Genomic DNA, 15,012 nt, shown 5'->3' with positions numbered 1-15,012 from the left:
ATGTTACATGTGCACATTTGCCTGCTAATTAGTTTGCCAACCATCTTTTTGTGTTATTGTGCATGTTTGTGTTGAGTATTTTGTTTGCGAGGTTGTGGTGGGGGATGGCATCAAAAGCTTTGCTGATGTCTTGTGTGACTAGGAGTGTTCTGTGTGGTGGCCTAGCTGAATTCATGCCATCGAAAACTCTTTGTATAAGGTCTGCAAGAAGGGTGTTTGTGGAGTGTAGTGGCCTAAAGCCATGTTGTGATTGGGCTAGGGGAATGTGAGGTGTGACTAGTTGTAGTACTAGTCGTTCAGTGACTTAAGAGGGGGTGCAGAGGAGTGTGATGGGGCAGTGTGAGGAAGGTAATGTGGGGTCTTTGATGGGTTTAGGGATAGTGATGATAATGCCATGCTTCCAGATGTTGGGTATTATGTTGTGTGAGTAGCTGTAGTTTGATATGTTGGTAGGTTCTTGGATGCCTTTTGGTCCAAGGTGTTTAAGGTGACTGTTGCTTATGTTGTCTGGTCCACAAGCAGATGAGTGCTTAAGGTTGCTAATGATGTGCTTCGTCTGGTTGTAAGTGAAAGATGTGTAGTCTGGGTCTGTGGGGAACTGTCTCTTGCGTTGTATGATACATTGGTCTTCGGGATGGGGGTTTAGATGGCTGACTTGTGAAAAGTGATTGATGAGAGTGTTTGCTTGTTGTTTGTTTGAAGGTATGGTGTCTGTTGTTGTGATGGCAGCATGTGAGTGTGTAGTGTTGCTGTTGGAGAGTGTGATGCTGTTTAGTGTTTTGTAGAGTTTACTGGTGTTTGTTTTGTGGTCATGTGTTTTGAGATAATTATTCCAGTTTAGTGTTTTCTGTTCTAATATTTTATTGTTTATTTGGGTGTTGAGTTCTTGTATTTTTTGTACGGTGTCTTGTGTATGGTGTGTTGGGAAGTGTCGCAGTGTGTCCCGTTGACTGATGAGACCTTGAATTTCTGGTGTGAAGTTGGGGTTGTCTCTCTGTTGCCTCCAGGGATATGTCTTTTTTCTGCGTTTTGTACAATTGTATTGAAAGTGTGCACAGCAATGTTGGTGTTTGTGATGGATGTACTGTTTAGTGTTTCACAATGTTGTTCTGTTTCAGTTGCAAAGGCTTCCCAGTTGGCTCTCATATAATTAGTGTACATGTGTCTGTGGCCAGCTGGGGTGATTCTGGTTATGGTAGTGATGATGATTGGGAGGTGATCAGAACCTTGGGTTTTGACCACTCTCCAGAATGTAGTGGGGGCGAGGTTTGGGGAGCAGAACGTGATGTCTGGGGATGATGGGAGGAAGAGAGCTTGGTGAGTGATATGGGTATGTTGATCTAGATTGTTCAGTGTGAAAAGATGATCCATCTGGGATTGTAATGCCAGCTGTCTGTCTGTGTCAGGGTTGTTGACATGCCAAGCCAACAGCTTGGCATTGAAATCACCACCCAGGATGATGATGGGTATGTTAGTGATGTGGTGTATCTGTGGAGAGTAATTTGTGGTACTGTGGGGGATGATTGAGGAGGAATGTATGTGTTAGTGATTGTTATGTGTGATTTGTTACCAGTGCATATTTTAATTGATTGTATTTCTGTTGTGGTGTCTTGTGGGAGGAGAAATGACTTTGTGTGTGCACTGGTATCTGCAAAGTTGATGGATTTGTGTACCAGGATGATGAGTCCACCGCCACTGCTGTTGGCCCGGTCTTGTCGAATGGTGGTGAAGTTATGAAATGTTGGTGTTTTCTGTGCTCTGTGTAGTTTTGTTTCTTGTAAGATGGCAATGGGTATGTTCTGTTGTTTGATGAATTGTGTGAGTTCTTGTTTTTTGGTGTTTATGCCATCTGTATTTAACTGAAGGATGTTTATGTTGTGTGTGCGATGTGTGTTGGCTGCTGCAGTACGGGGAGGAGGTGGTGGTGTGGGTGGAGGGGAAGGGGTAGGAGGAGGTTGTGATGGAGGTAAGGGTTGGGGTGGATTAGGATGGGTTGGAATGGGAGGAGTTGGGGGATTGGATGGTGTGGGAAGGATCGGTAGGTTTGGCTGTGGAGATGTGAAGGAAGTAGGAGTAGGGGTGGTGGGGGGAAGGAGCAAGTCCAGGTGTTTGTGTAATGTTTTCTGGATGCAAGTGTTGTGCAGGTGTAATGGGTTCAGTTCTTGCAGGAATTGCACTGAACTGAACCCTTTGTCTGTCGGTGTGACGTGATAGGTTTTGAGCTTGTTGGACATATGTATTTGTTGGTGGGTCCTGTATTGCTCTGTGTCCCCAGCTAGAAGAAGTCATTGAGAAATGACTGCGATGGAGTCATTTCTCGGTGTAGAAAAAACGGTGTTGTTGTGTTTGCTGTGCTGGGAGATGTGGTATTTGCCCGGGTGACCGCAGCCACTCCCAGGTGCTCGGGCCCCGTGAGGGGCCGGGGGGGAGGGGGGGGGGTTTGCAGATGATACTGATACTGCACTGGTGCCTGATTTGGAGGAGAGATTGAGACTGCTGGTAGAGGAGTTTGGAAGGGTGTGAAAGGAGGAAATTGAGAGTGAATGAAAATAAGAGTAAAGTGATGAAGTGTACGAGGTTGGTAGATGGTAGGAGGATGAATGTAAATTTGAACGGTGAGTTGCTTGAGGAGGTAGAGTGTTTTAAGTATTTTGAGTCACATGTTCCTGTGGATGGAAGAAAAGAGTAGTGTTGAAGTTTAGAATGAATGAAGCAGGAAAGGTGCTGGGAGGATTTTATTTATTTTTTTTAATGCAAGGAAGAAGGAACCAAAGGCCAGGAGCCTGCAAACCATTCCCTCCTGGAAAAAACAAAACAATACAAAAGAGAGCCAGATTCAAGATGTGTTCATTTCAAGATGCCTGGACACACTGCATTTGAAAGACTGGAGATCATAGGAAGTAGGAAATACAGGCAGAAGGAGACAGTTCCAGAGTTGACGTGTTGCATAAATGGAAGACTGGGAGTAACGGTTTACTCTTGCATTAGAGAGTTGGACAGAAAAGGGATGAGAGTTTGTTGCTAGACGGGTGCTACATGCCCACCGTAGAGGCTGAGGGATGCGAGCAGACAGTTCAGAGGAGAGTGACCATTGAAGTAGCGATAGAAAAGAGATAAAGATGCAACAATGCCGCGAAGAGACAGGCGATGAAGGGAGCCAGTAAAAGGAGGAGAGTTTATGAGACAAAAATGCTTTGACTCCACTTTGTTGAGAAGAGCAGTATGTGGGGAGCCTCTCCACACATGAGAATTATACTCTACACAGGAGCGAATAAAACCCGTGTATAAAGTCAACAACTGTGCAGGGATAAAGAGGGTATGGAGTTGGCTTAGCACACCTAATCTCTTGGAAGCAGATTTTACAAGAGGTGTAATATGATCTTTCCAAGATAAGTCCTGAGAGATTGAATGTAATGGATGTAAAGAGAAGGCTGTACAGTATGAGGGAGTAGTGGTACTGATTGCATTATATGGGGCTGAAATGTGGAATAAAGGAGTGGCAGAGAGGAAGAGATTGAATGTAATGGAGATGAGGTGTCTGAGGAGTATGTGTGGAGTGATGTGTATGGATCATGTGAGAAATGATGAAGTTTGAAGGAGAACTGGAGTTAAGTGAGAAATGGCTGATCAAGTTGAGCAGAGAGTGTTGCGGTGGTTTGGGTATATGGAGAGAGTGGATGAAGAGTGATTGGTGAAAAAAAATAACTGGATCTGATGTGAAAGGTGTAAAGCTGAGAGGATCATGAATAGGATAGATGGACAGTATGAAAAGTGTGTTAAAGGTGAGAGGGATGTCTATAGAGCAAGGAAGAGTGGCTGCATGTGATAGGGATGAATCTAGAGAAATTGTGAATGTGTAAATGGTGATGCAGCCCCAGCAGGATGTTCTCTCAAATCTGATCTGATTAGCTGATTGGGTCAGGTGGGGGGAAAAGGATGGGTCCATTATGATGTGGCAGGGGTAAACCAGCTCTGCTGTTGGGCCCTGCTGTGGATGTCGTTGGATTGCACTGTACAGTTGACACCTGTGCAGTGTGGAGTGGTCCCTTCTCCCCCTAGAGGTTAAGGTACGAGTAAATGTGTGTGTGTGGATGAGTAATTTTCTGAGTGTGTCATCCTGTCTTGACTACCTCCCTAGAGGGGAAAAGCTTAGATATACGTTTGTATGTATTCTCACTGTAACCCATTATTGTAGTTTCTTTCTCATCTTCCCTTTGTTTGCATAATCATCATCATCATAACCCAGTTTCCCTCTCATTATCTTTTCACATTATTAAATCATCATCATAATCACTATCATATTCCCACTCATTTCCTGGCCTTCATTTAATTAACGTACATAATTATCACCATCAGTAATGCAGCATTAGCATCCTATCCCAGTTTCACATTCATTTTGCTGCATTATCAAAACTACAGTACTCTGTTTTATGATTTAAATGATCCAAATCTTCCCTTTTGATGACTTGACCTACCTTAACCCGATTTAACCTTTCCTAACCTGTCTATGGTGACCAAACCTAACTTGGCCTAATGTTACATTTCCTGGGATGACTTATTCTAATGACCTAATCTTACCATTCCCATGATAACCTGATCTGATATGGCCTAACTCTACCTTTACTATGATGACCTGACCAAACCTGGTCTAACCTTATAATTATTTCCTGTGATGTCCTAGCATGACTTGACCTTTCTTATGATGACTTAATTTAGCCTGGTCTAACCTGACATTTCATATGATGACCTAGCCTAACCTTATTCCACCTTTGATGATGTAGCCTGACTTACCTTAACCTAGCCTAACCTTACCTTTCATGAGTTTCTAACCTGAGAGCCTAACCAGGCCTAACCCTACCCACCATATGTTGACCTAACCAAACATATCTTGATTAAACCAGAACTAAATTAATCTGAGTTGAACTAATGTAACCTTACCAGAACTAAAGTACCCTAATTATAACTAAACTAACCAGAATGACTGAGATGTAACAACCAAAGCATAATGTCCTTATGTTGGCCACAGGAGAGTGTGGTGGGTCGTAGTCATGGTGGAGGCAGTGGGAGTAGCCTTAGCAGTGAGGAGACAGCATATGCTAGGGTGGTGAAGCAGTATAACCAGGAAGTGCTACAAGGAGGCATCAGGCCAAATCTAGCTCAGTTGCTCACGACTGCAGCGGAGACCATGGGGGATCAGGTGAGCACAGCATGTTTTTTGTATTGTTTTCCCAGCCTGACAAGGATCCCTAACCCCTCTTTGCTTGATTGATGGTAAGTGCAGTCAGACTGGAGGGTTAGTGTGACTAGCAACCAAGGAAACTCACACCTATAATTTAACGAAAGTTACTAACTTTCATGCCACTGCTATTTAGTACTTAGGGGGAGGTCGAGGATGGGATGGAGTGGAGAGGTATATGAGAGAGGGTTGTGTGAGTTGGGGGGAGGACAGTGAAATGGCGGGGGACAGGGTGATATGGAGGCGTTTTGTTTGTGATTACCCCATACAGGATTAAGGTGTCTGGCAGTAGATAGATAGTAGATAGTTCAGGAAGTGGCCCACTTCCCTCACTGCCTCATCCCACCTTTCCCCACTTCATTCTGTTGATGTGTCTGCTACTTCTATGCTTTCCATTACATATATCTGGTTCCTACTCATCTTTTTTGATGGGGGGGGGGAGGGGAATATGAGTAGGATGATGGCTTACCCACCACCTTCAATAACTGACCCCACTTAACCCACTTCTTTCTGTTGGTGCATTTTCAGCTAATAGGCCTCCATTTACTTATATGTGGATCCTACCCACCCCATTTTTTTCATATGAATTTGGGCAATGATGGTGCTGACTTACCTGCATCATTTGCTCACTCCCCAAATTTTCCAACTCCCGTCATTGTTTCTTCTATGTACATACTGTACCTATTTCTGCATCCTACCTTTGCTATTCTGACACAGATACAAACATGAAAAAAAGCACCAGACACTGGCATACCAACCCGTTATCTGATAGACAAGCACATATTACGCTTCAGGAAAAGACATCACGAACAGGAAACTTTTCTAAGGAAGTTCCACAGGGTTAAGTTCTTTCGCCCACACTCTTTAGCCTGTAGTTACATGAATGACATTCCTACACCCCAGCTGCCCTTAAACGTTACCTCATATGCATATGACATTACCATAACAATCTCATACACAGCCTGCACACTACAACCAAACAATCTCAACACACTTCAGGCATGGGTTGAGGACAACAGGCTTACATTTACTCCATTCAGATCCTCCACCACCACACTCATCACCAACGTGAGCACAAGTACTCCCAAAACATCATACATAAAAAAATATTGTACTTTTGCCACTTACCCCCTCCACACACTTGTGCCACACACCTATGTACTCACTTCACACGCAGGGCAATACAACACCCTCGATCAGAACACTATGTTACAAGCCTTCCTCCTGACATCCTTTCTTCAGAGGTGCCCATAACCCTCATCTTTCAGGTCACAAGGTATCACGTGATGATGGGTTCTAGACTCATTGGGACATGACGTATCATGCAATCACTCCTGCACTGTAGCTTGAAGAGGCCACTTGTATCTCATTGCAGTCAGTTGAGTGCATATTGGGAAGCATCAGTCACATGCTTGCCTTTGTACTGGTAAATTTACAAAGTGGCAACATTCAGTTCCTTGCCTGAATGCCCCCCCCCCCCCCCCAACAACAACAACAACAATGCCCTCAAGAAAGGGGCTTAGTGATAATGCTATAAGGTGTAAATTGGACATATTAGTCTTTCTGTTATGGAGCCATAAGCCATCATCAGCAGATGAGACATATGTGGAGAACATGACTCCCCTTCTTTAGTACGATGCCTTTCCTGGAGAAAAGTGATTCCCCCCCCCCCCACAGTGTAAGTAGTGTAAAACAGTGATGTTTGTATGTAGTTTACAACAGTAACGTTAGAAAATATTGTGCGCAAGTGACCTGCAAGTAGCAGGTGATGTGCAAAATGTCAGCATCAGTGATATGTTTGATACAGCACATACAAAGTGCTGCCCAAAAGTTCCAGTAAGTTGAATGTTGTAGGAAAATAAGTTACTTTACCTCCTAGTTCTCACTGTCAACTTCGAAATAGTCCCCTTGGGCATGTATACAGTGGTCCTGGCATTTTTTCCATGAGTCCATGCATCCTTGGAAGGCTTCAGGCGTGACGGTCATGAGCACCTCCTGTGATTCTTCCTGGATCTCCTCAATCAAGTCAATCGACACCCTTTCAGTCGCAATTTTAGCTTGTGAAACTGGAAAAAGTCACAGGGGGCAAAGTCAGGTGAATAGGGTGGGTGGGGAATGACTACCATGTTAGTGGAAGCCAGGAACTGCCAGACAACAGTTGATGTGGTGGTGGGGATATTGTCATGATGCAGGACCCAGTCCTTGTTCTTCCACTGTTCTGGACGTTTGCAGCAGATGTTCTCCCTCAGACACTGCAAAACTTCACAGTAAAACTTTCTGTTGACAGATTGACTGGATGGGACAAATTCCTTGTAAACAATCCCTTGGATATTGAAGAAAATGATTAGCATCGACTTGACATTGCCGCGCCATTAGTCCGTCATTGCAAAATCACCAACCCACCTACACACCATGTTAGAATAGCAAGCGTAGCTCAACAACACGTCTGCTCATGGACATGGCTGGGGCCACACTGATGTGCAAGAGGTGCTGCTGACTCCTCCTAGTGGCAAAAGGCAAAACTGCAAACAGTTGGCTCTCTCTGTTCAAATTACTGGAACTTTTGGGTAGCACCTCGTATTTACGTCAGTGAAGTGTATATCTGCCCTTTCTTCTCTTCCTTCCTTCCTCTTCCGTCTTTCTTTCCTTCATTCTTTCCTCTTCCTTCTGCCAATGGGCAGTGCCACACTGAGTGACAAGCCAAATGGTTTCCTGTGCAGCAGGAAAGCATTTACTGTGCTGCGTGGTAACCATATAACCAAATTATGATGCCTTGTTATTTAGTGGGTAATTAAGGCGCTCTAATCGGATTGAGCCTGTGTAGGTTCATATCCAGGGGGTGGTTGGGGTATATCGCTCATGTAATTCCACTCAGGGATGAGTGAAGCTGGTCACGCTCATCTTAAATGTCAGGACCAACTTGCCTAGCCCCAGGCATCTACACAGCTCATGGGGTGACATGGGATTGGATGATGGATGGATGGATGGTCACGTGTGTACATAGTACAGTAATACCCCGATATACCATACCCCGGCTTAGTGATGGGAGTACAAATTCCACTAAACCCTGTTACATGATGGCCATTCCCTGGGTTAACGATGGGCCCTCAGACGTCACATCCACAGGCGATAGGCCGAAGTTTTGAATCATGCACATTCTCGCAGCCAGCTGACCCCGCCCGCCTCCCAGGACGCGCAGAAACACTCGCACAGACCCACAGCCATCGATTACCCTACGCTTATCCATATCGTTCTTCTCGCACTGGCCACCTCAGAGTTAGGAACTCTCTTACGCCCACCCATCCTGCATCATGTTGCACCACCAACATTAAACAAGCCGCTGTTTTAGTGCATCGTAACTGAGTACGACCAGTGCCATGAGTAGAACAGTGATACTAATCGTGTGTGGAGTGCAATTTTGTATGAATTTTAGCATAAATAAGTGTGATCATGTCTGGTAAGGGTTCTGCATGCGGTGGGGCTAGTGGTGGTGCTAGTGGAGACCCTAGTCAGGGTGGTAAGTAGCCTGCAAGTGTTGGTGCTGGTGATGTTCCCACAAAGCGTGTGCTTAAGACTGCGTCACTAGAGGTACAGCTAGATATTCATAAGTGCCACAACAAAGGTGAAGGTGTGTGTGCTATTGCTTCAGCTCTCCACCTGGCCCAGTCGACTGTCTCCACCATCATCAAGGAGAAGGAAGCCATTAAGGCTGCTGGTGGGGAGGTTGCAACCTTATCCGCCTCCCATGTCAACCGCCAGTGAGAGCTTGCGATGGAGGAGCTAGAGCAGATGCTGCTTACGTGGGTGGAGGATCAGAATCGGCGGAAGACACCCATGAGCCAAGCAATTATATGCACTAAGGTTCTCTCGCTATGGGAGGAAATCAAGGTGAGGCGGGATCTTGATGCTAGCAAGACCTTCAAGGCTAGCCATGGGTGGTTTAGCTGGTTCAAGAAGCAAGCTAATCTCCACCACGTAAAGATGTACGGTGAGGTGGCAAGTGCAGATACAGCGGCGGCGGCAGTGTTTCCTGGCAAACTGAAATGCATCATCGCAGAGAGTGGCTACAGTGCGAAGCAGGTTTTGAAATTTGATGAGACTGGGCTCTTTTGGAAGAGAATGTCCCCAGAGACATTCCTTGCAACAGAGGAAAAGTCTACGCCAGGGGTCAAGGCCTCGAAGGACTGGCTTACACTCCTGCTGGGGGACAACGCTGAGGGTGACCTCAGGTTGAAGCCACTCCTTGTCTACCACTCTGAGAACCTCAGGACTCTGGTGGGGTATGTTAAAGAGAACCTTGGGGTGATTTGGATGTCAAACCAGCAAGTCTGGCTGACTTCCAATATCTGTTCGTCATATCCACGTGTACCTCTCTTGTGTCCTGAAGAGGTATGCCTCGCGGGAGAATTTGGCGATCAGATTTCTCATGATAGTAGACAACGCGCCTAGCCACCCTTCTGCGATGAAGGAATGGGCAAGCAACATAGAGGTGCTGTTCCAGCCCCCCTCCCCCACCACCACCACCACACCACATCCTTGTTGCAACCCATGGACCAAGGGGTGATTGCTGCATTCATAGCATACTATCTCTGCTGCACTGTGCAGCAGTTGGTAAGGGCCTGTGAGAATGACAATAAGACAACAGTGCAGCAGTTCAAGAATGGTTACAATATTTGCCATGCCCTAGAGAACATCACTGTAGCATGGCATGAAGTTAGCCAGCCCACCATGAATGGTGTGGGGTGGAAGCTGTGGCCAGAGTGCGTGCACACATACACTGGCTTACCCGAGGGTGTGCAAGCTCCGCCGGTGCAGTGTGTGTGGCAGGACATAGTGGAATTGTCTCACGAGGTGGGCTTCGGGGAGGTCGATGAGGATGATGTGAAGGAGGTTCTCGAAAGCCACAGGGAGGAGTTCAGCAACAAGGAGCTCCTCAATACGGAGATTAAGCGAGCGCACCAAGAGGCACGGGTGGAGGAGGTCGACCCTGAAGTCTATGCCCTCAGTATTACAATTCTGAAGGAGATGTTAACGAAGCTGGATGAAATAATTGCACTGATGCGCAGACATGACCCTCTCCCAGGACGAAGCAAGGACACCACTAATCAACTGGAGGAGGGAATGCAGGTGTACAGGACAATGCGTGAGGAAAAGAAGAGGGTGGCCAGGCAGACAGCAATCACTGCCTTCTTCAAACAGGCCCCCACCATGCTAGCAAGCCACAAAGGATCTCCCCAGCCCTTGACAAGCAGAGCATCTCCCCAGCCTTCAACCAGCAGAACATCTCCCCAGCCTTCAACCAGCAGGGCATTTCCCCAGCCTTCAACCAGCAGAGCATCTCCCCTGCCATTGACCAACAGAGAAACACCCAGGGTCTCCTCCTGCCGAGGACATGCTCGGCTCGTAGTGCTGGACCTAACCTCCAGCCGATCCTCGTCTCCAGTATCACCTGTGTTTCCACTAAGGCACTCCGCCACTCCATTGCTGCCTTCCTTGCCCCAGCCTCCATCTCCCTCACCACTTTGGCCACTGTCTCTGTCTCCCTCACCACGACATAAGCCTCTGCATCTGACTCCATCGCTACCTCATCAGTCATCGCAACAATCTCCCTTGCCACCTCACCGGTCATCGCAACTTTCTCCCTCACCATCTTCTCTGTCACTGCATTGCACTCCATCGCCATCCCCAGAGCCATCACATTGCACCTCATCACCACTGCCTAAGCCATCACATGGCACCCCATCGCCACCACCTGAGCCATCGCATCACACCCCATCGCCACCACCTGCCTCATCACATCGCACTCCATTGCGACCTCAAGAGCCAGTGCATCAGTCTCCCACTATGATCACTCCACCTCGCCAGGCTTCCCCTCCCTCTGACCATCCCTTAGAGATGGGGTTTGAGGGCTTTGAGGAGGAGGATTGAGTGGTATGGAGCACCACATATCCCCTAACCTTTGGGGGGATAGCAAGGATGATGACCAGGACCGGACATGGACTTACAAGAAGTAAGTGATGAGAGGTGTTTGATAATTTCAAACCTATTCCTTATGATTTCTGGCTCTATTTGTTGGTTTCAGTGAGTTATTTACAGGTGTTAGGCTTAGGTTAGCTTCCTTTACAGCTGTTAGGCCATTTAGTTTGGCTTTAAATTTGTTTTTGGGCTCATTTGGGTGAGTTTGGGGCTTGGTTTGGGGGGAAACCATGGGTTGGTAAATGCTCCACATTATTTTACATGTTAAAAGTACCTTGATATAAAATACCCCGCCTAACGATGAGGTTTTACCTAACCAGTTATGTCGTTAAACTGGGGTATGCATGTATAGCCATTTGTAAATATTTACTTGTAGAATAATAAGACTTGCATTTATGTAGATAAGCGATTTCTTCAATAATTAGCATGAATGGAAGATAAATCTATCTATCTATCTATTGCCAGACGCCTCAATCCCGTTTGGGGTGGCCACAAACAAATCGCCTCCAAGTCGCCCTGTCCCCCGCCATTTCACTGCCCTGCTCCCAACTCACACCCCCCTCTCTCATATACCTCCCCACCCCATCCCTCCATCTCATCCTTGGCCTCCCCCTCCCTCTTCCTCCCTCCACCTCATTCACATACACTCTCTTCGTCAGTCTTTCACCCTCCATCCTCTCCACATGGCCAAACCACCTCAGTGTGTTCCTCATAACGCTTCCTATCACATCCACATCCACACCACAACGCTCCTTTATATCCTCATTCGTCAGCCTGTCTCTCCACGTGACTCCACAGGCTCCTCTTAAATAACTCATTTCCACTGCTCTCACTCTTGACTTGTGTCCTTCCAACAACGTCCAAGCTTCACTTCTGTACGTTAGAGTTGGTATCACAATACTGTCATGTAGTAACTTTTTCACTTCCATGCTCACTTCCCTGATTCTCATCACTGCTTTCAAAGAACCAGCAACCTTCCTTCCCTGCTGTACCCTTTCAAGCACTTCACCCGCCAAACCTCCATCCTTACTCATCACTCTACCCAAATACTTAAACGTACTCACATTTTCCAATTCCTCACCATCCAACCTCGCTGTACATTCACTAACTTTATCTCTCTCAAAGACCATCACTTTACTCTTCCCTACATTCACCTCTAGGTTCCGTTTCTTACACACTCTCTCAAACTCATCCACCAAGCCTTGCAGCTCCCCTTCTTCTTCACTCAACAACACAGTATCATCTGCAAACAACAGTACAAGGAGTTTCCAAACACTATCCTCTTTCACCAGGGCCACTCCAACATCCACTACCCTACCTTGTACCTCTTTTATTACCCCATCCATGTACAGATTACCAGCCCTTGCAACTGTGTAATAACAGATTAATAGAAAAATAAATGTTTAGCTCAGTTAGCGATAAGTGCACTAAGTTATAATAGTGAAATGAGGTTAAAAAAAATTACGACAGTGACGTGTATACATTATAGAAAATACGTGACTGTTCATGTGTTATTTGCATAGTGTAAGAAATAAGAATAAGAGATTTTTAAAAAGTAAGTGTTCAACACAGTAAGTGATATGTGCAGTGTTATGTCACCATCATCATCTGGACCTCCTTTCCCACCTTAGGGCGGAGTGAAGAGTAGTAGCGTCTAAACAGCCAAAGTTTGCCCAGTTCAATGGGCCACGTTTCCATTCAGTCATCATTCAAGCTCACAGAATCCTGGCTCCATCTGTTAGGTCAAAAGGTTTCACCTCAAGCTGTAGCTTCGTATATACCTATCCGATAAAGTCAATCTGAACGCTGTTACATTAAAATGGGGTGCCAGATCCCTGGTCATGCTCTTCTCCATACAAAATTCATCCAGCCAGCTCAGTCTCTTGTCAGTCCCTTACCCTCACCATACTCTTCCTAACACACTCGTCCACCATATCTCTCCACCTTCTTCATGGCCTACCACGCCTCCTCCCTCCATCAGATTTGCTCAGATATACAATTTTCACCACTCTTTTGTCATCCATTCTGTCCACATTACCATATCATCTTGGTACACTCTCTTCGATTCTGGTGTCCACGTAGAATTATTAACAACCCTGCCATTACAAATAAACTGCCTCCCTTACAAGTAAGAAGGAATGTTGCCTCCCTTTCATTATTTTACAGATATTTTTATGGCAAATGCTCAGACGAAGTTGCGTCCATGGTGCCACCTATCCATGCCTTCCCTCGTGCCACACAGGCATCTGGTAGCGTTCATGACTGGAATGTCACTCAGCCATATTGCAGAACTTCTGCCTATCAGAATTCTTTCATTCCCCGAACTGCATGTCTCTGGAACTCACTTCCCCAGAGTTGCTTTCCTCCAAATTTCAACCCACAGCTGTTTAAATCTAACTGTTACAGATATTTTATTAACAAGAGGACACCAGTAATCTGGTGTATGGATTATTTTTGTTTTTTACTTGTTTTTCCTTCCTCCGTTCTGTTATTTTAAAAAATATATACTGTACAGTATATACAGTGCTCGTCAGAAGTATGGGGCGCCCTGCGTCCCTCCTGAGAAACAAACCTTTCAACATTGAAAAAACATATAAATAATGCATTTTATTTACCTTTAGTGCTTCGTAGGGTATCCTTTACCCTTCTTCACGGACCTGAGACGTCTTGGAAGTGAAAGGGCGAGGCTCCTGAGGTGCTGGAGGGGTATTTTGTCCCAGGAGTCACGAATGGCGGCTTCCAGCTTAGGCAGAGAGCTCACGTCCTTCCCTTGGAGACTCTTCTTTACGAGGTACCAGAGGTTTTCAGTCAGGTTGAGGTCTGGGCTATTTCCTGGCCAGTCTGTCATGAATGATACCTCGCAGTCACGAAGCCAATTGGTGACCGATTTGGCCTTGTGAGCAGGTGCACCGTCCTGCTGAAACACTCGTGCACCTGTTAGCTCGAAGGAGTTTGGTAAATGATCACACAGAAGCTCCAGGTAAACATCCTGATTCACTCTGAGGTTCTTGGGAAGTACAACAAGCTTCCCCAAACCCTTCCCTGAAAAACAACCCCATACCATGAGTGAATCATGATGTTTAACTGTGCTTTCTACATACCGTGGGTCAAGTGGGTCACTACCTTTGCGTGCTCCTCTGTTACAGGTAACACTAAACGTTGCCTCATCAGACCACAACACTGACAACCATTGCTCCTCACCCCAATTTAGATATTTATTAGCAAAGGCAAGCCTACGAATTCTCTGGCTGCTAGAGAGAAGAGGCTTTTTCACAGGCCTGTGACTTGTGTAACCAAGCTCATGCACCCTACGAGACACTGTTCTCACTGACACCTCACCAAACACTTCTGGGTTGCTCTCCTTAGTTTTCCTTGCACTCACACAAGGATTAAACTCCACTGCACGTTTTAAAACATTAACAGACCTTGGGGAAGTTTTCCTAGGCCTACCAGACCTCGGTTTCTTTGTGGGAAGTTCACCACTGTTTTCCTCCCGAAACCGCGCACACCAACGACGCACTGTCGATCGTGCCACACCAACCAATTCACTAATTTCCTTTGTCTGGTGGCCTGCCTCCTTTAGAGCAATGATCTGGGATATGATTTCACTCGATAGTTCACGGGTAGGTGCCATAACAAAGTTTTGAAGGCCAAAACACTGCGGGACACTCGGTAAAAAATGGCGCAATTTGAGAGGGACACTCGGCGGAGTTCCTCTCTCTCAGGCAGCCCGTGGGCGACTGAGGCGGGAACCAACCAGCGCGTCGGAAGGCCTCAGGCTACCGTGACGTCATGCTCGG

General features: G+C 46.2%; 1 protein-coding gene across 1 annotated transcript in view; it reads left to right on the top strand.

The window, feature by feature from the left end:
• LOC145417423 (nuclear pore complex protein Nup93-like) overlaps positions 1-15,012 on the top strand; it is a 585,659-nt gene that overhangs the window by 421,615 nt on the left and 149,032 nt on the right. Inside the window, exon 4 of the mRNA XM_080286106.1 lies at positions 5,027-5,197. Coding sequence (XP_080142232.1) covers positions 5,027-5,197 — 171 coding nt within the window. The remainder of the gene's footprint in view (positions 1-5,026; positions 5,198-15,012) is intronic.

Source organism: Coenobita brevimanus, chromosome 110 (genome assembly GCF_032717465.1).
Source record: "Coenobita brevimanus isolate Jiangsu-jjx chromosome 110, ASM3271746v2, whole genome shotgun sequence".
NCBI classification, from domain to species: Eukaryota; Metazoa; Arthropoda; class Malacostraca; order Decapoda; family Coenobitidae; genus Coenobita; species Coenobita brevimanus.
The sequence above is the reverse complement of the archived record's forward strand: the minus strand, read 5'-3'. Positions and strand labels throughout refer to the sequence as shown.